The sequence below is a fragment of the Saccopteryx leptura genome, chromosome 1 (genome assembly GCF_036850995.1).
Source record: "Saccopteryx leptura isolate mSacLep1 chromosome 1, mSacLep1_pri_phased_curated, whole genome shotgun sequence".
NCBI classification, from domain to species: domain Eukaryota; kingdom Metazoa; phylum Chordata; class Mammalia; order Chiroptera; family Emballonuridae; genus Saccopteryx; species Saccopteryx leptura.
In genome coordinates this window covers 7888191-7908217 of record NC_089503.1, presented here as the reverse complement: position 1 = coordinate 7908217, position 20027 = coordinate 7888191, and the positions used below count along the sequence as shown (strand labels likewise).

General features: G+C 52.6%; 1 protein-coding gene across 2 annotated transcripts in view; it reads left to right on the top strand.

The window, feature by feature from the left end:
• Positions 1-9640, top strand: part of FRMD8 (FERM domain containing 8) — a 30275-nt gene extending 20635 nt beyond the window's left edge. The window contains exons 10-11 of one of the 2 annotated variants that reach the window (XM_066353650.1): positions 268-472; positions 6021-9640. In XM_066353650.1, the coding sequence (XP_066209747.1) occupies positions 268-472; positions 6021-6139 (324 nt within the window). In that variant the 3' untranslated portion in view covers positions 6140-9640. The remainder of the gene's footprint in view (positions 1-267; positions 473-6020) is intronic. The other variant, XM_066353658.1, reaches the window with a different exon arrangement.
• The last annotated feature ends 10387 nt before the right edge of the window (positions 9641-20027 follow it).

Sequence of the window (20027 nt, the reverse complement as noted above, 5' to 3'; positions counted from 1 at the left end):
ACCCACCTCCCAGACCCGGGACCTGAACTCATCTACCAAGGCTGCCCCGTAACATCACCCCGGATTGGACGCCTGCTCACCCCCTGACCCACAGAGCACCTGCCCCCCACTTCCTTCTTTGTGTGAATGGTGTTTGTTTCCTCGTTTGCCTTCACTGCCAGAGAGAGCAGGGTGTCCATCTGACTCCTCTCGCCGTGCAGGGAACGCAGAGATCAGACCTGGGCTGTGGTGCTCCCTCCTGTCCTCATGCTGGCCTCTCCTCCCCAGGCTGAGCTGATGAGCAGCCTCATCGAGTACTGCATCGAGCTGAGCCAGGCCTCGGAGCCTGCTGCGCCCCAGGAGAGTGGGCCGGGCCCCTCCGTGGCCCCTGGCTCCTCATCACCTCTCACTCAGCGCCCCCAGCTACGGAGACAGAGCAGCGTGGTGTGCAACCGGATCCAGCACCTCTCCACCATCGACTATGTGGAGGAGGGTGAGTGACCTCCTCACAATACACGTGTACCACCCACACGTGTACCTAGACATGCACACACATGTGCGTATGCGTGCACGCACACACACACATGGTCTCAGATAGCCTCCAGCTGGAAGGACCAGGCTGATAAAAGGTCTGAGTGAGTCACATCTTCTGAGCTCTGTAATCAGGAACTGGAGGCCTCTGGGGCCCAGGTGGGAAGAGTCTTACTCTGTCCCTTCTCCCTGCTGCATCCACAGCTGTGTTCATGCAGGACTGTCCAGCTGTGACAGGTGTGGGTGCAGAAGCGATGGGACCCTGTCCTGTGAGTCAGTGCAGCTGGTAAGAATGTGATGTCCTAGACACAGGGTGGTGTCTGGAGCAGACAGGACTCTTGTGGAGGAATGGGTAAACCCGGAAGTCTCTATAGTTAGTAGCCCTGTGCCAGTGCTCGTTTCTTAGCTTTGACAAGCGCGCTGTGGCAGCAGAAGATCCTAACTAGCATCAGAAGTTAGGAGAGGGTATTACTACCTTTGCAACTTCTCTATAAATCTAGAATTATTCCAAAATTGAAAGGGTTTATTAATGCAGTAACAAAGACCTACATTTAAATGGCAAGATGGCCTGACCTGTGGTGGCGCAGTGGAAAAAGCGTCAACCTGGAAACACTGAGGTTGCCGGTTCAAAACCCTGGGCTTGCCTGGTCAAGGCACATATGGGAGTTGATGCTTCCTGCTCCTCCCCCTTCTCTCTCTCTCTCTCTCTCTCTCTCTCTCTCCTCTCTATAATGAATAAAATCTTTAAAAAAAATAAAAAAAAAATAAATGGCAAGATGTTCATAAAAGAAAACTGACTAGAAAAAAATCAGATAACAGGGCAGCAACGTGCAAGATGGCATCCATGGCCTGGCCAGGTGGTGGCGCAGTGGATAGAGCGTCGGACTGGGTGCAGAGGACCCGGGTTCGGGACCCCGAGGTCGCCAGCTTGAGTGCGGGCTCATCTGGTTTGAGGAAAAGCCCACCAGCTTGAACCCAAGGTCGCTGGCTCCAGCAGGGGGTTACTCGGTCTGCTGAAGGCCCACGGTCAAGGCACATATGAGAAAGCAATCAATGAACAACTAAGGTGTTGCAACACGCAATGAAAAACTAATGATTGATGCTTCTCATCTCTCTCCGTTTCTATCTGTCCCTGTCTATCCCTCTCTCTGACTCACTCTCTGTCTCTGTAAAAAATAAATAAAATAAAAAAAAAATTAAAGATGGCATCCATGTGTCCGAGGAGAGACCCCACTGTGGCGAGCTGTTGCTGTAACTTTTACTTTCTCCTTTGTGCTTCTTTGTAGCATTTAAAGTTTCCACGTGTGTCATTTTTATAATTGGAAAAAGCAAAATCATTTTTCTGTAACATGGTCATTATGGGCCTTCCTCGGGGTGGCTAGTATCTTCACCCGGCCCCTGCTGGGGGACATTATTACAAGTATTTCCAGTTTTCAGCAACTGCAAACAACAAACCTGTAATTAAATCCTTCCTTGGATTCTGAACTATTTCTTCAGGATAAATTTCTAGAAATGGAATTGCTGGGTCTAAGGGTGCTCCTCCCACAAGAGAGAGCAGCTCCTGCTTCTGGCACTCTCACCGACCAAGGAACATCCGAACAGTATTATTTTTTTTCTCTTCCAAGTTGAGAGGAGGGGAGATAGAAAGACTCCCACATGCACCCCAACGGGATCCACCCAGCAACCCATCTGAGGCTGATGCTTTGCCCATCTGGAGCCATGCTTGCAACTGAGCTATTTTTAGCGCCTGAGGTGGAAGCTTCACAGAACCATCCTCAGCACCCAGGGCCAGTATGCTCAAACTAATCAAGCCATGGCTGCAGGAGAAGAGAGAGAGAGAGAGAAAGAGAAGGGGGAAAGGGAGGGATGGAGAAGCTTCTCCTGTGTGCACTGACTGGGAATTGAACCTGAGACATCCACACACCGGGCTTGCTCTACCACTGAGCCAACCAGCTCTTCAGTGAGAGCCCTCTGCTCCAGGACCCGATCCAAGACACCACCTGCATTTAGGGCATCACATTCTTACCAGCTGCACTGACTCACAGGACAGGGTCCCATCGCTTCTGCACCCATACCTGTCACAGCAGACACTGGGAGTTTTAAGTTTTTTCCAGCAGGTCGATAATGGGTATCACCATCCAGAGAGAACATGTGTGGGTGAGTTGCTGTTTGAATGCGAGTGAAGTTGGACCATTTCTTTGTGTTTGATCATCATTTATGTTTTCTTCATGACTTACTATTCACTTGTGTTCCGTTTTTCTGTTTTGCTTGATTTGAAAATCAAGTTAACATCTTATAGTAATAGGGTATATTTGTTATAATTAGCGACCGATATTGATACAGCATTGTTAACCTGAATTCCTTAGTTTTAACCTAATGTCCTCTTTCAGTTCCACAATACCATCTGGGACAGCACACTGCATTTAGTTGTCATGTCTCCTCAGGCTCCTCTTGGTTGTGACAGTTTGACTTTCCTTTCAGTGACCTTGGCAGTTGTGAGGAGGACTGGTCAGGGATATTGTGGGACTCCCCTTTACTGGAATTTGAGGTTTTTCTCATGATTAGACTGGGCCTTTGGCTTTTGAGGAGGAAGATCACGGAGGTAGAGTACCATTTTTATTACATCAACTCAAAGGTGCATTATCAACATGATTTATGATCGTTGATGTTGACCTTGATCAACTGGCTTGAAATGTTTAACTTGTAAGTTCAGTTGGATAGAGCATCCTAATACACCAAGGTTGTGAGTTCAGTCCCTGGTTAGGGCACATAGAAGAGTCAACCAATGAGTGCATAAATAAGTAGAACAACACACTGATGTTTCTCTTCTTATCTCAGATAGATAAATTATTAAAATAACTACTTTTTTCACCTGGCCAGGCAGTGGCACAATGGATAGAGCATCAGACTGGGATGTGGAGGACCCAGGTTTGAAACCCCAAGGTTGCCAGCTTGAGTGTGGGCTCACCAGCTTAAGTATGGGGCCACTGGCTTGAGCATGGGATCATAGACATGACCTCATGGTCTCTGGCTTGAGCCCAAGGTCACTGGCTCGAGCAAGGGGTCACTCGCTCTGCTGTAGCCCCCCAGTCAAAGCACATATGAGAAAGCAATCAGTGAACAACTAAGGAACTGCAACAAATAATTGATGCTTCTCATCTCTTTCTCTTCCTGTTTGTCCTTATCTCTCTTTCTCTCTCTTTCTATCTGTATATATATAAAAAAAATTAGTCCCTGGCTGGTTGGCTCAGCAGTAGAGCGTTGGCCTGGCATGTGGAAGTTCCAGGTTCGATTCCCGGTCAGGCACACAGGAGAAGGGCCCATCTGCTTCTCCACCCTTCTGTCTCTCCTTTATGTCTCTCTCTTCCCCTCCCACAGCCAAAGCTCCACTGGAGCAAAGTTGGCCTGAGAGCTGAGGGTGGCCCCAGGGCCTCTGCCTCAGCCGCTGGAATGGCTGCAGCGGCAATGGAGCAACGCCCCCTGGTGGGCATGCCAGGTGGATCCTGGTCAGGTGCATGCGGGAGTCTGACTTCCTCCCACTTCCTTTTTTTTACTTTTTTTAATTTTTTTCTGTGGCAGAGACAGAGAGAGTCAGAGATAGGGACAGACAGACAGGAAGGGAGAGAGAGAAGAAACATCAGTTCTTCGTTGCGGTTCCTTAGTTGTACATTGATTGATTTCTCATATGTGCCTTGACCGGGGGGGCTACAGCAGACCAAATGACCCCTTGCTTGAGCCAGCGACCTTGAGCTCAAGCTGGTGAGCCTTGCTCAAACCAGATGAGCCCGCATTCAAGCTGGTGACCTCGAGGTCTCAAACCTGGGTTCTCTATGTCCCAGTCTGACGCTCTATCCACTGCGCCACCGTCTGATCAGGCTTCTTCCCGCTTCTAACTTCAGAAAAATACAAAAAGGAAAAAAATTACTATTTTTGTCCTACTGTGGTTCATCCTTCAGCCAGTCATGTTGTTGTAGGTATTTTGTTTCTTAGGTGTGTGTGTTCTTACTTTTATTTATTTTTTATTAAGTGAAGGGTGAGGAGGCCGAGAGACAGCATGTGCCCCAGCGGGGATCCACCTGGCAAGCCCCCTACAGGGCAATGCTCCGCCCATCTGGGGTTGCTGTTCCATTGCTCGGCACCTGAGCTATTTCAGCACCTGAGATGAGGCCAAGGAGCCATCCTCGGCACGTGGGGCCAACATGCTCGAATGATTTGGGCCATGGCTGCGGGAGGGGAAGAGAGAGAAGGTGGGTGGAGAAGCAGTTGGTCACTTCTCTTACGTGCCCTGACCAGGAAGTGAACCCAGGACATCCGTATACTGAGCCGACACTCTATCATTGAGCAAACTGGCCAAGGCCTGTGTGTGTGTGTGTTTTTTAGAGAGAAAAAAGAAACATGGGTTTATTCTGTTTATTTATGCATTCATGTTTATGCATTATTTATTCAGCGACCTTGAGCTCAAGCTTGTGAGCCTTGCTCAAACCAGATGAGCCCGCATTCAAGCTGGTGTTTTTATTTTATTCAGCACCTAAAGTTCATATGCAGTTGGTTACCATGATAGCTGCAAATTTGTAAACACACTGTCCCTGCCACTGCCCAGCTGGCTCCAATCTTACTTTTCTAACACTTCTACTGAGAGATCCTTTAATTTTTCTTTTTTTTCCCCATTGAGTCAAGAGAGAGGGAGGGGGAGGAGAGAGAGAGAAGCAGCGACTCACTGTTCCACACAGCGCTTCATCCAGTTGTGCACTCATTGGTTGCCTCTCACCTGTGCCCTGACTGGGGATCAAACTTGTGACCTTGGTGTGCCAAGATGATGCTCCATCCACTGAGCAACCCAGCCAGGGCTCACTGGTTTATTCTTTATGTGCCTCAAGTGGGGATTGAACCTTCAACTTTGGCATGTTCGCATGATGCTCTAACAAGCTGAGCTACCCTGCCGAGGGCTGGTCTGTTCTTGGACAGGTTTCAGCAAAACCTCCTCAGGGACCACAGCTGGCTCAGCGTCAGACACAGGTCTCTGGTTGGGGGGCGGGTGATATGCCCCACCCACCCGTCATGTCACTCAGTGGTTGGTCCCCAACCTTTTTTGGGCCATGGACCGGTTTAATGTCAGAAAATATTTTCAGGGACCGGCCTTTAGGGTGGAACGGATAAAAGTATCATGTGTCAAGAGACAAGCGTCAAGAGTGAGTCTTAGACGGATGTAACAGAGGGAATCTGGTCATTTTTTAAAAATAAAACATCGTTCTGACTTAAATATAAATAAAACGGAAATAATGTAAGTTATTTATTCTTTCTCTGCAGACCGGTACCGGTCCGCGGCCCAGGGGGTGGGGACCACTGATGTTACTGGTGGAAGAACGGGGGTCGGGGGAGTGAGGCCCAAAATCTAGCAGGCATGAGGAGGGGAGTGCAGCCGAAACCAGGCTTTCCGGGGCCCAGCCCCAGCCCCAGCCCAGCCCAGCCCTGCTGGGAGCCCTCAGCACGCTGCTCTTCCTCCCCGACAGGCGAGCAGATCAAGCCGGTGAAACCGAAGCGGACCACGTCCTTCTTCAGCCGGCAACTGTCTGGGAGCCAGGGGAGCTACACGGTGGTGCAGCCCGCCGAGAGGCCGGACCCGCGCTGAGGCGGCAGTGCCAGCAGGAGGAGGGCGGAGAGGCAGGGCCGCTTCAGCTCTCCAGTCAGGGAGGAAGGCCGCCTCGGAGGTGAAGAAGGCCTGGGCTGTGCGGAGCTGGCTCAGGCTTCTCGCACCTGTCCACCCTGCCCCTGCGCTCCGGGCCCCGCTGCTGTCTCAGGACCATCTGGTCAGGCCCGTCTGTCACACAGGGACTGGCCTTTGTGCCCCTCTCATGATGGACGGTGTTCCTGCTCTGAAGCCCCCACTGGCGGCTCCTGTGGCAGATGGCTGAGGAACAGGGCTGGGACCTGAAGGTCAGTCGTGTGCCTCCAGTCTGTTCCCTGGACTTCGGGGACCATACCCTCGCATTCCTTTGGCCAGCATTCGCACATGCTGCCAGGTGGGGCATCACGGTAGGGGCAGGACAGGGACCTCCCGGAGCTGGCATGGCAGAAACGGAAGGGGAGGCCCCCAGTCATACTCGCCCTGGCTGGCTGGAACTGCAGGGAGCTGGCAGGGCCCAGCTCGGGGCAGCTTGTGCCCCTCACTCAGGCATCTTGCGAGCAGGAGACCCTGACCAGTGGAAAGTACCTTTCTGCCAACTTTTGGTGATGTCACTGTACTGTCTAGGGAGGTGGCTGTCCAGGGAACCAACCAGACCCACACTACACTCAAAGAAACTACCAAACCCCCAGGACTTTGGATTCTAGTTTTGGCTTTTTTTTTTTTGTGAGTGGGGCAGGGAGAGAGTAATGTCAAGCTGCTCCTATATGTGCCCTGACTGGGGAATCAAACTGGCAACTTCTGTGCTCTGGGACAATGCTCTAAACAACAGAGCTATTCGGCCAGGGCTTATTTCTTTTTGATTTATTGTTTCGGAGAGACAGAGAGAGGTGAGAGGGAAGAGGGGATGGAGAAGGGAAGCATTCATCTGTTATTTCAGTCGTGCACTCATTGGTTGCTTCCCATATGTGCCCTGACCGGGAATTGAACCCGCACCCTTGTTTTGGGCCTGACCAGGCATTGCTCAGTGGATAGAACGTCGGACTGGGATGCAGATGACCCAGGTTCGAAAACCTGAGGTCACCAACTTAAGCACGGGCTCATCTGCTTTGAGCAAGGCTCACCAGCTTGAGCCCAAGGTCGCTGGCTCGAGCAAGGGGTCACTTGGTCTGCTGAAGGCCCACGGTCAAGGCACATATGAGGAAGCAATAAGTGAACAACTAAGGTGCCGCAACAACAAAAAAAATTTATGCTTCTCATCTCTCTCCCTTCCTGTCTGTCCCTCTCTCTCTCTCTCTGTCTCGGTCACAAAAAAAAAAACCCAAAAACCCTTGTTTCGGAACAGTGCTCTTAGCAGACTGAACTAACCGGCCAGGGCCTCTAGTTTTGGTCTTTTAACTACTTTGGGTCCATGAAGCCTGTGAACGCTGGGACAACTCAGGAGAACCTGGCAGCCTCAGACTGCGTGGCTCCCCTCCTGGGGCGGCCCTGTGCTTTCCACCCAGCCTGACTCCGGGGCTGGGGCTGGGGCTGGGTCATGCTGGGGGAGTCCTGCCCTGCCAGCGGTCTCCTCCTTGGAAACAAGTGACGGGTGAATGTGGCGCTAGGTGTGGCCAGCCCAGGAGGCGTTACTTCCCACCCACCCTGGCCCCTCTGGCGCGGGCGCCCTGCCTCCGGGTGCTTTCGGGGACTTTCCACAGGAAAGAGGCGGATGGCCCTCCCCTCCCCGGTGGCGAACTGTGGGAGAGGAAGTACAGCTATTTTGTCTCAGGCTCCAGAGCCCACCGCCGCCTCCTCTGGTGACTTTTAAACACACCAGATGTTTTGAATCGGGCTTGCCTTCTGGCAGCAGGGACTTTGCTGTTTGTCATAATAAACAGGTATCCTGGTCTTTTGAAATGTCCCAGTCAGAGGACATCTTGTCTCTCCTGGAGCCACCCGGCCTCACCGGCTGCCCAGCCGGTCTGGCTCCTGGCCCTCTGGTCCTCTCATCCCACTCACTGTTTTGACGCCAAGTGAATTCTTATCTGATAGACCTGCGGGGTGTGCTGGGTGTGTGTGTGTGTGTGTGTGTGTGTGTGTGTGTGCGCATGCGCGCTCCCATATGCACAGATTACTTGTTTCTACTCGTCTTTCTCTGGTTTTCTAAACATTCATTGTGCCTTATTTTCTGCCTGCCCTTTGGGACAAAGCAGCATTTTACTAAACGTCCTTTGAGTATTCTCATCCTTTTGTACCATGTGACTTATTAATAATAAAATCAATTTCCAGCAACTTTGGTGTAGTTGATGATAGGGAATAACAAGAATGTTAATTAATAGCTGGGAGTTGATACAGCTGCATGTTGGATTTTTATTAACCATGCATCAAGGGGTGCGGCCCTCGAAGCTCCTGAGTGAATTTGGTGGAGAACCAGGGTGCAGTCTCCAATCTTGGTGGTTGGTCAGGGTCAGAAGGTCCAAGGGGGCTTGGGGGCTCATGGTGGGAACTGAGGTGGCAGCTCTGCAGGATGGTAGTGGGACAAGGAGCAACAGAAGGCTGCCTGCCTGGGGCCTTGGTCCCTGTCCTGTTGACCTAAGCCACATGCCCCAGGTTCCTCCTAAGACCTAGGGGATAGGGCCTGACCAGGCGGTGGCGCAGTGGATAGAGCGTCGGACTGGGACGTGGAGGACTGAGGCCCCGAGGTCCCCGGCTTGAGCACGGCGGGCTCATCTGGTTTGAGCAAGGCTCGCCAGCTTGAGCTTAAGGTCGCTGGCTTGAGCAAGGGGTCACTCAGTCTGCTGTAGCCCCCCAGTCAAAGCACATATGAGAAAGCAATCAATGAACAACTAAGGTGCTGCAACGAAGAATTGATGCTTCTCATCTCTCTCCCTTCCTATCTGTCCTATCAGTCCCTCTAACTCTGTCACCAAAAAAAAAAAAAAAAAAAAAAGACCTAGGGGGTGGGGCCCAGAACACAGCGCTTGGGGGACCCAGAGAACCCTTGAGGTTTGGGCAACTCTGCAGCCATCCCCGAGAACTCATCCCTCTGCAGGACAGGAGGCACTGTTTCCCACAGATCCTGAGGGCAGGGACAGCATCCAGCCTGCCTTCTGGAGCGCTTTAGGCCCCATGGGAAGCCGCACAGCCCTAATAACCGTGAGCTTTTCCCAAGGGCGGGGGGCACCATTGGAGGGTTGGGAAGTCCTATGCCCAGAAAGCTGAAGGGAGAATGGATTCACTTGAGAGGCCAGGGTCTGCCAGGGCATAAACACCCCCACTCTGGTGGGTAAGGGAGCCCTTCCCCTACCCAGGCCCTGTCTGCCCTCACCACCTGTGTTAGTTTCTTTTTTTAAGAGAGGAAGGGAGAGAGCGAGAGAGAGAAAGGGACACCAATCTGTTCTTGTATGTGCCCTGACTGGGGATCAAACTAGCAACCTCTGAGCTGTGGGATGATGCTCTACCAAAAGCTGTCTGGCCAGGTCTCCCTCTTCCATTTAAAAAAAATTTTTTTTTAATTTTTTTAAATTAATTTATTTTTACAGGAACAGAGAGAGAGTCAGAGAGAGGGATAGATAGGGACAGACAGACAGGAACGGAGAGAGATGAGAAGCATCAATCATCAGTTTTTTGTTGCGACACCTTAGTTGTTCATTGATTGCTTTCTCATATGTGCCTTGACTGGGGGGCTTCAGCAGACCAAGTAACCTCTTGCTCGAGCCAGCGACCCTGAACACAAGCTGGCAAGCTTTTTGCTCAAGCCAGATGAGCCCGCGCTCAAACTGGAGACCTCGGGGTCTCGAACCTGGGTCCTTCCAGGCATCCCAGTCCGACGCTCTATCCACTGCGCCACTGCCTGGTCAGGCTAAAAATAATTTTTTTACAGCCCTGAGCAGTTGGCTCAGTGGATAGAGCATTGGCCTAGCATGGGGATATCCCGGGTTTGATTCCCAGTCAGGGCACACAGGAGAAGAGACCATCTGCTTCTCCACCCCTCCCCCTCCCCACCCTGTCTCTCTTCCTCTCTTGCAGCCAGTGGCTCAGTTGGTTTGAGCATAGGCCCCGGGCAGGTTGCCAGGTGGATCCAGTCGGGGTGCATGCATGAGTTTTTCTATCCCCTCCTCTCATTAAAAAACAAAACAAGCGGCCTGACCTCTGGTGGCGCAGTGGATAAAGTATCAACCTGGAATGCTGAGGTTGCCGGTTCAAAACCCTGGGCTTGCCTGGTCTAGGCACATATGGGAGTTGATGCTTCCTGCTCCTCCCCCTTCTCTCTCTCCCTCTCTCTCCCCTTTCTAAAATGAATAAATAAAGTCTTTAAAAAAAAAAAGTTAAAAAAAAAAAAAAACAAGCCTGACCTGTGGTGGCACAGTGGATAAAGCGTTGACCTGGAACGCTGAGGTCACCAGTTCAAAAACCCTGGGCTTGCCTGGTCAAGGCACATATGGGAGTTGATGCCTCTTGCTCCTCCTCCTTTCTCTCTCTCACTCTCACTCTCTCCTCTCTAAAATGAATAAATAATTTAAAAAAAAAACACCTTATTTATTGGCTTTACAGAGACAGAAACATCGATCTGGATCCTGGAGTGTGTGCCCTAATGGGGGATCAAACCTGCAACCTTTGCATAGCCTTTTTTAATTAATTAATTTTAATGGGGTGACTGATAAATCAGGGTACATATGTTCAGAGAAAACATCTCTAGGTTATTTTGACATTTGATTATGCTACATTCCCATCACCCAAAGTCCAATTGTCTTCCATCACCTTCTAACTGCTTTTCTTTGTCCTTTTGAGTGTTGGGATGATGCTCTAACCCAGTGGTCCCCAACCCCCTGGGCCTCGGACCAGTACCGGTCTGTGAGCCATTTGGTACCGGTCTGCAGAGAAAGAATAAATAACTTACATTATTTTCGTTTTATCTATATTTAAGTCTGAACGATGTTTTATTTTTTAAAAATGACCAGATTCCCTCTGTTACATCCATCTAAGACTCACTCTTGACGCTTGTCTCGGTCACATGATACATTTATCCGTCCCACCCTAAAGGCCGGTCCGTGAAAATATTTTCTGACATTAAACCGATCCGTGGCCCAAAAAAGGTTGGGGACCACTGCTCTAACCACCCAAGCTATCTGGCCAGTCTGCCCCCTTATTGGTTTCCTGTGGCTGCTATAACAAATTACCACAACCTTAGTGGCTTAAAACAGCACACACTCAGCTCTGGCCTATTGGCTCAGTGGCTAGAGTGTCGGCCTGGTGTACAGAGGTCCCAGGTTCAATCCCCGGTCAGGGCACACAGGAAAAGTGGTCATCTGCTTCTCCACCATTCTCTCCCCCTTCTCTCTCTCTTCCTTTCCAGCCAGTGGCTCAATTTGTTAAGGAGTCGCTGCTGGGATAGTTTGGCTGGTCTGAGCATCAGCCCCAGACAGGGGTTGCCGGGTGGAACCCAGTCAGGAAACGTGCAGGAGTCTGTCTCTCTATCTCCCCTCCTCTCACTTAAAAAAAAAGAAACAGCATATACTTGTGTCACAGTTCTGGAGGTCAGAAGTGTGAAATGAGCCCTGGGCTAAGCTCAGGGTGCGGGCAGGGCTGCATCCCATGCTCTAGGGGAAATCTTGACTTTTCCGGCTTCTAGAGGACAGGTTCCTTGGCTAGGCGCCCCCTGTGAAGGTGAGGGGGGTCCTCCCAGCTTGCACTGTGGCTCTTCCTCCTCACATCTCTTTCTCTGACTCTCCTCTGCCTTCCATTTCCATGTTGAAGGAACCTTGTGATTATTACACTGTGCCAAGGTGGATAATCCAGGTAATCTCTTGTCAGCTGATTGGCTATTCTTTTTATTTTGTATAGAGAGAGAGAGAGGAAGAGAAATATTGATCTATTGTTCCACGTATTTATGCATTCATTGGTTGGCCCTTGCATGTGCCCTGACCGGGGATCAAACCCACAACGCTGGTGCATGGGGAAGAAGTTCTAACCAACTGAGCTACCTCGCCAGGGCTCATCAGCTACTTTAATTCACCTGTACCAGGAAACCTAATCTTCACAGGCTCTGGAGACCAGGACACAGGCATCTTGGTGGCCTTACTCTGCCTGCCATAGCATTCCTTTCTCTGCGGCCCTCCCTGCTGTGTGGTCTGTCCGGTGACAGTGATGTCCTCTCTGCCTGTCCCGACCCAGCCAGCTGAGCAGGCGTGGCCGGGTGTTCGCGTGGAGGCCCAGGCTTCCGGGGATCCTCCCAGCACCACGGAGGACCTGTTCCAGGCGCTCCTTGCTGTGGCTCCCTCCGCACAGGCCTCCTCCCGGGGACCGCAACCCAGTTGTCTTTTGGGCATAAATTCCGAATGCGTCTCCTCAACCACACACGGCACACCATTTCAGTCTTCAGTGGGCTCTCCTCCACAGAAGGGCCTTTGTGCTCTCTCCGTGCCCACCCAGACCACCTCCCTGTTTGTCCTCCTCCCACCCCCGGCTCTAGGCTCCGTTCCAGGCTCAGCTCAGCCATCACAGCTCCAGCATGTGGGCCATGTGCTCCAGGAGCAGCTGGGGAGACCGCTGACCCCTGGAAACTGCCCGCTGTGGCCTGTAGAGGGAGCCCGCCGGTACAGCGGCTGAGAGGCTGGGTGCTCCTGGCGGCCTCCGTTCTCTGCAGGCCTGCAGCTGGTGACCCCAATTCCATGCACCTGGAGATGGCCAGTGGGCAAGTGAAATTTGCAAAAGTAGGATTTAAAATTTACTTTTCTCAAAGAGAATGCCTACAGGCCTGACCTGTGGTGGCGCAGTGGATAAAGCATCCACCTGGAATGCTGAGGTTGCCAGTTCAAAATTGCCTGGTCAAGGCACATATGGGAGTTGATATTTCCTGCTCCTCCTTCCTTCTTTCTCTCTCTCTCTGTATCTCTTTCTCTGTCTCCTCTAAAATGAATAAATAAAAAATAATAATTTAAAGAGAACGCCTACAATGATTTAAGTCCTGGATTAGTCCCCACCCACAACATACTGGCTCCACTTGTTTTTGAACACGGGCTGCAATCTTTCACCTCGGGGCCTGCGCTCAGCACTCTCCAACCTCCTCCCCACCTTGGCTGCCCGACACCCCCAGCCCACCTCCCCTTCCCCTGTCAGGCTGGACTGGCTGTCCTCTGGGAACAGACCTTCTCTCCTGGAGGGCCAAGACCCTCTATTCTATAACTCCCCCCTGCCCCCCCCCACAGTGCACCCTCAGGCAAATTGTATCCCGTCTGGGTTTCCATTTCCTCTTCTCTAAAATGGGGATGGTCACACCCTGACCGGGTAGGTCATACCATCATCCTGCTATGCCAAGGTTGTGGGTTCGATCCCCAGTCAGGGCACGTACAAGAATCAACCAATAAATGCATAAATAAAAAATAATAAAAATAAATGCATAAATAGGTGGAACAACAAATTGACGTTATTTTCCTCTAAAAACGTCAGCTCTCTGAGCCCATTTCTTCATCTGTTAAGGGGGTCAATCAGCTCTTGCTTTATGCACCAGATGTGAAACATCTGTGGGCTGCAATGCCGGAGTCCCGTGTGTAGTGGTCAGGTTCATTCATGCACTCATCCCATGTAACCCGCCATGTCCCAGAGGCCACGCTCAGGTCCCCTCTGTTCCCATCTTGGGGCTGCCTTAACAAAGTCCTACAAATGGGAGGAGGGGTGCTGAAACAACAGAAATGTATTGTTTCACAGTTCTGGAGGCCAGAAGTCCACAACCACGGAGTAAGCAGTGCCAGCTCCCTCGGGCTGGAGGGGACCCGTCCAGCCTCCCCCAGCTCCTGGTGCTCTGCCAGCAGTCTGGGGTGTTCCTTGGCTCGCAGCTGCATACAGCCCAATCTCTGCGTCTCCCTGTGTGTGTGTGTCCTTACGTGGCCATCTGATAGGACCCCCGTCATTGGATGAGGGGCCTGCCCTTTTCCACTTCATCCTAACTAACTATAACTGCCATGATCCTATTTTCAGCTAAGGCCACATTCTGGGGGTGCTTCGACATCTTTATTGGGGGAGGGGGCAATCCAACCCACAATACCACCTTAGTAGTTTATTGTCTTGGTCTTCTTTGGGTCTTTTTAAATGTATCAAAGGTTGTTTTAAAATACCAGCTGCCCTTGGGTTGCCTGGAGAAGCTGCAGTGGTTGCGCCACCAGCCTGGCACACGCGGCCTGGCTCAGCCCGCTCAGGGCTTTGGAGGTCACTAGAGCAGAGGGGGCCCTACAGAGAATGCCCACAGGGGTCAGGGCAGCACGACAGGGTCTTCATGGCTCCCAGACACCCCCTAACCCTTCAGGTAACAGGTCACTGAACAGCCAACATAAGCCATCTCATTGTCCTGTCTGAGGCTGGGGACATTTCTGGATCGTTCACCCCTTGCAGCGTCTGGGAACCACCTGGCCCTTTCTCCCAGTCCAAATCAGTCTCACATTTCAGAGAAGGCAGGCAGATTACCCAACCTCATCTGGAACCAGCGGCGGGGCAGACCCGGGTCACGACTTCAGTTTTAAGCAGCAAGTGTGGTGTCCTGTGGTGGGCCACTTTTTGAGCCCAGAGTCAGCCCCAGATGGGGGGGAGCAGTTGGTGGGAAATCGGCCACGGTCCCTATCCGCGGGTTGCTGATCCCGCTTCCACCAGCAGAGGGCAGCTGAACCTGCCTTTTCCTCCTCCAGTTCTGCCGCAGAGGCAGTGAGCTGGCACCACCTACCAAGATCTATGCAGCTGGAAAAACCCCAGGGCAGAGTCTTCGGGGCCTCGGATGGGTGGCTGCTTGTCCACATTCTTGCAGAACAGGCCCTCTGGCTCCCGACCGCCACCACCTTCCTCCGTTCCACGACAGGGGAAGCGGGGAGTCCCAGACCACCAAGAAGACCAGATACAGGGGATCCCCTTAGGCTTCTCATTTGGTGATGGGACCCACATTATCCAGAGATCACGATGCATAGATTCTGCTTTGGAATTTTTTTACTTTTCTGTGAACTGAAAACTAAGTCAAAATGTTTAAAATCAGGGTTATTTGGGGGAATTCAGGAGGTGGGTGGGTATGCCCTGCGACTAGTCATGTCCCTTCTGCTTCACCCTGCGCCCACAGGAGCTGACTGCCCCACGTCCCTTCCCTTCTCAGCTGTCCTGGCCTCTCTCAGAATTCCCTTCCCCCACCCATACTAAGCCCTCTGGCTAATTTTTTTTAATTTTTTTTATTTTATTCATTTTTAGAGAGGAGAGAGGGAGGGATAGAGAGAGAGAAGGGGGGAGGAGCTGGAAGCATCAACTCCCATATGTGCCTTGACCAGGCAAGCCCAGGGTTTTGAACCGGCAACCTCAGCATTTCCAGGTGGACGCTTTATCCACTGCGCCACCACAGCTCAGGCCCTCTGGCTATTTTAAACTACTTGTCATAAATATAATTTGCAAGAGGGAGAGTAATAATAGTCCCAGCTCTTCCCTAGGATTTCCGTATCTCCTGCCCATTTGACCTTGGCATTTAGTGCCGAGGGTGGTGATGGCTGTTGACATTCTGGGCCAGTAAGAGCACCAGCCTCCTTCATAGCCTCAAGGTCAGCAGCCTCCAGGGGCCAATGGAAACGTTCAGAGGGTCCCTGCTCTCCCAGCAGAAGCCCTGGCACCTTGCACACCTCACACACGAACACCGCTCAGGGGAGGCGAGGAGCACCAAAGCAGAAAAGGTTCCTGCAGAGGTTTGGTCTGAGCCACCAATGACCCAGGGGCGTCACTGCGGGGGCCTGAGGACTGACCATGGGCAGGAGCCCGGCAGAAGTGGGAGGCTCTGGCAGTGGGGGTTGCGGGCAGGCCCTGTAGAAGGCAGAGCAGTCCTTGGGGGCTGTGCAAACCTAGGGTGTCAGCACTGGGAAGATCTGTTGCCACCATTTCTGGTGGGTGGGGCTTCAGGAGAGGCTGGCAAGGTGGACACAGGCCAAAGGGTGAGGTCTGTGAAAGCTGGGATTTACTTAGTTGACAACAGTAGGTGCCCAGGGGGTCTGGGGGCTAGTCCACTTATTCCACAGGCCTTCCCTCTGCTGGAGTCTGGGGAATAAGGACACAGGTGCTTGGCATGGGGAGGGGACAGGTGGGTCTGGTGAGCACTTAGGAATAAGGGCTTCAGAACACAGGGAGGTGGCTATGAGCCAGGAAGCAGCTGGCAGAAGGGCAGAGCAGGCTCCAGGCTTGGGCAGGTCGCAGGGAAGTTGAAAGAGTGGGGGCGGGTAGGGCTCAGGCACTGAAGGCCTGATGCCCAGGAATCAGGGTGTACATGGCGGGCAGTCCTAGAGATCTGGATGTAGGGGACTGACACCACCAAGTTTACTTCCTGGAGGCCTGGTCCTAGGAGGCGAGAGGACCCCAGCTGGATCTGCCCTGGTAGTGGCCAGAAAGGGCACCAGAGACTCAGAGCGCACAGGCCCCGTGACCCCCCGGGGGACACACGAATCATGCGTAAGGAGTCTTCTTCTCATTAGGGTGCCTCCCAGCTTCCCCTACCTCTTTTTGGCCCACCTGGGACAAGAAAGTAAACCAGAAACTAGGGAGTGTCCACCCCCACGTCCTCTCTCTCAAATGCCTCCACCAGCTTTGGGTCCCTTCCCTGCCCCAGCCATTCTGTGCACGCTGCTGGGCCGCTGTCCACTGGAAACAGCCCGCCATCGCCTTGGCTGCTGCCCTGGGAACCCAGGGCTGGACAGGTCTGGGCCCATCATGGAGTTTGTGATGCTTCGGTCAGTCCACAAGTATCACAGATGGACAGAGTGGGACCTTTATAAATCATAGACCATCTCATCAACACATTTACCAAGGTCCACTTCGTGCCAGGAACACACCAGGGACTACTTGGCACAGAGAGTCAGAAGGATACAAGACAGATGAAAGCCCCTTCCTGGAAGGGGTCAAGGCTGGGACGAGGCCCACGAGTGAAAAGCCTCCAGGCTGACAAATGCTAGTCAGAATCAGGAAGTGGGAATGAGCTGGCAAAGCAGGGGTTAAGGGTGTGCCCAGGGACGTGCTGCTGTGAGGTGGGGCCCCCTGGCTGGAGCCCAGGCTGAGGCCCAGCTCCCTGTCAAGGCAGGTGGGGCCTACGGGGGTTGAGGGGTGTTGGTGGGGTCCAGGCTGCTGTTCTACAAGGGCTGCTGTGAGGCAGGCCCGCCCTTAGGGCTCCCTGCCAACACCTGGTGACTATGCAGTTTCCTCACTCAGGCCCTGAACCTAGGGAGGGCCTCACAGCTCAGATGGGCCTCCCAGGGGCCTCCCAGTTCAGAGATGGCTCCAGCTGAAAGTCTCCTATGAGTAGAATCCAAGGTGACCTAGGCCATAGCTTTGGAACTGGACCCATGGGGGCTGGGGTGGAGTTCTGGCACATTCTTAAGTGGCGGCAGCAATCCTGTCCTTGTCCTGCCCTTGTTGTGAACCTGAAATCCCCCACCCCTTTCCCACCCTCTTCTTTTCCCCCTTGTCCGGGGGCTCCTGTGGACAATCTGGTGTGTGTTTGGAACAACAAGGCTGAGCTTACTTCGGAACAAGATAGGGAGGCCACCATGGCGGTGAGAAAGGACTTGGAGCCAGGGCCTGACCCTGAAGTCCGGATGTTGCCCAAGGGCCCTTGCCTGTCCTTTCCCCTCCAGCCCTAAGCCCCTAAGCGGGCTGTCAGAAAGAAGCAGCCTCCAGCCCCCGCTCCCACGTGGTGTGGGCCCATCTGTTTACTGATTCCGGGAACAGCTTGTTTTGATCTAGAGAAATCTGCTGACACACTGACACTGCTCTCCTCCTCCGCAGTCAGGAAGGAGGGAGCTTTAGACGTGTTCCTAAAGAAAGAGGCAGATGTTTGTCCAACATACTGTGAGCACTGCCCCACCCCAAGGCAGGGCAGGAATGTCCTGGTGTGGTTTTCTATCCTCATTTCATCTCTCCTCAAATACATTCAGTCCCAAAGAAAACGAGCTGGGCGGAATGCAGAGGCTAGCAGAGCTTCTCAAGGACCCTCTGACACGGCGCCAGTGGGTCCTTGAAAGTGGGTGGCTAGGGCAGCTGCAGACATAAGGCACAAATGTGGGCCTTAGTTCCTCTTATGCTGGAGCGTCCTATGCTTTGTAGAATCCTAGTGCTTTGTGTGTTGGCAACCCCACCTACTCCTACTCTTTTGAAAAATAAAATCTAAGACAGTTTTGTTTCTGGGACTTGGGAATGACATGCAGGAGATCTTAGGCCAGCGAAGAACAGCAAGCTGAGACCTCAAGGTGGACCCAGGAAGCAGCCACAGCAGGGACGACTGCCTGTCAGGTGCCTTGCAGATAAATAAAGGCCTGATCCCACAGCCTGGCACAGTGACGCAGCAGGGAAGGCATTTGCTTGGTATTAGACACCTCCCAGCATTCTAGAACATTCTAATAAGCCAATTCCCTTCCTCCGCACTGTTCTTTTAGGCCAAGTCTCCCCAACCCAACTGTGAAAATGTTGCCAGGACGAGACGTTGGGGAAGGGCGAGCTGCTGGAATCTTTTCCTGGCAGAAGGGTTGGGGAGCGAGGGAGACAGGCCTGGGCCCGCTGCGCGCCATCTTTCTGTGTGGAGGGTCACGTGCGTCATCAGTTTTGTGAGAACCACAGGGAAGGTGCAGCGGCCGGCCCAGCCCTGCCTGCAAATGCCATCTTGCAGAGACAATGGGGGAAAAAAATCTGGCCCTGTTTCCTCCTGGTTGCCAAGGGGACCTGTTGTCACAGGCGGTTTTGTTTGGGGTGTGGGTGCTGACCCTGGGAGGAGGCTTCCTGGCAGGCAGCTGGCCAGAGGCCTTTCTCAGTTCTGCGTGCGCTGACCACTGTGCTTCCACCTGGGACTCCACGGAACAAGAGCCCCGCGTGGGTCCCAGGCTGCGCTTCCCCCTCTCCATGCCCCCCCCCCCTCTCTCTCGGGCCCACATCGCAGAGGAGCGGCCAACCACTTTCTTCAAACTCTTCAAATGGCTCAAGACCTGCCTGACCTCAGGGGAGGGGACAAGAGGTTCCTTTGCTAGAGCCTCTGCTTTAGAAGACCCAGGCTGGGAGTGGGAGTGGTGCCTGTGGGCAGAGAGCAGGCAGTGCCCCCCCCCCCGCGCAGGCATCAACCGGGTCCCCTGAGGTTCCTCACAGGCTGTAAACTGCCCCGGACAAATTAGTTTTTCCAAAAAAAAAGTCTTTTTCTCCCACCTCCCAATCCAGAAATAAATGGGTTGAATATATCCTTTTTAGTCTTGATGCCACGCAATTACAGCTCCTGTTTTGTGCACAAATAAGATACCACTTATTAGTTTGCAACTGGCTTTTTCCACTTATATAATAATCACTAAGTATTCTATCCAGGAAGAGAGAGCTTTTCTTATGAAACAGTTCATACTTTCTGGTTACCGAGCATAACACAACCATGACGCACAGCCCTCAAGCTCCCATGGTAACTTGGGGTTTAACTTTTTCATTAACTTGCTCCCAACCACTTTTTTAAATTAAAAGTAAATTAAATGTAGCCTGTCCTGGCTGGATAGCTCGTGTCCCTATACGCAAAGGTTGCGGGTTCGGTCTCTGGTCAAGGCACATACAGCAACAGACAGATGTTTCCCTCTCTCAATTAAAATAATTTAAAAAATTAAAGTTAGCCCAACCGTTTTAAAATAACAAAATCACAACAGGGTTTCTTAACTGGAGAGCCCTGTAAGCACGGCTGTGCGGGCGGGTCCCTGAGCGCTGCCCGGGTGCCCACCTCCCCCGCCGCTCCGCAGGGGCTCCGCCCGCCCGCCCGGCCCCCGCCGCGCGCCAGGGCGCTGACGTCACCGGCACTCACGAGGCCGCGCCACCGCCCGCTGAGTCACGCGCGGCCGCCTCCGATAGTGATGCGCCCTCTGCAGAAATCCCTCCGCCGCCCCCTGGAATTTTC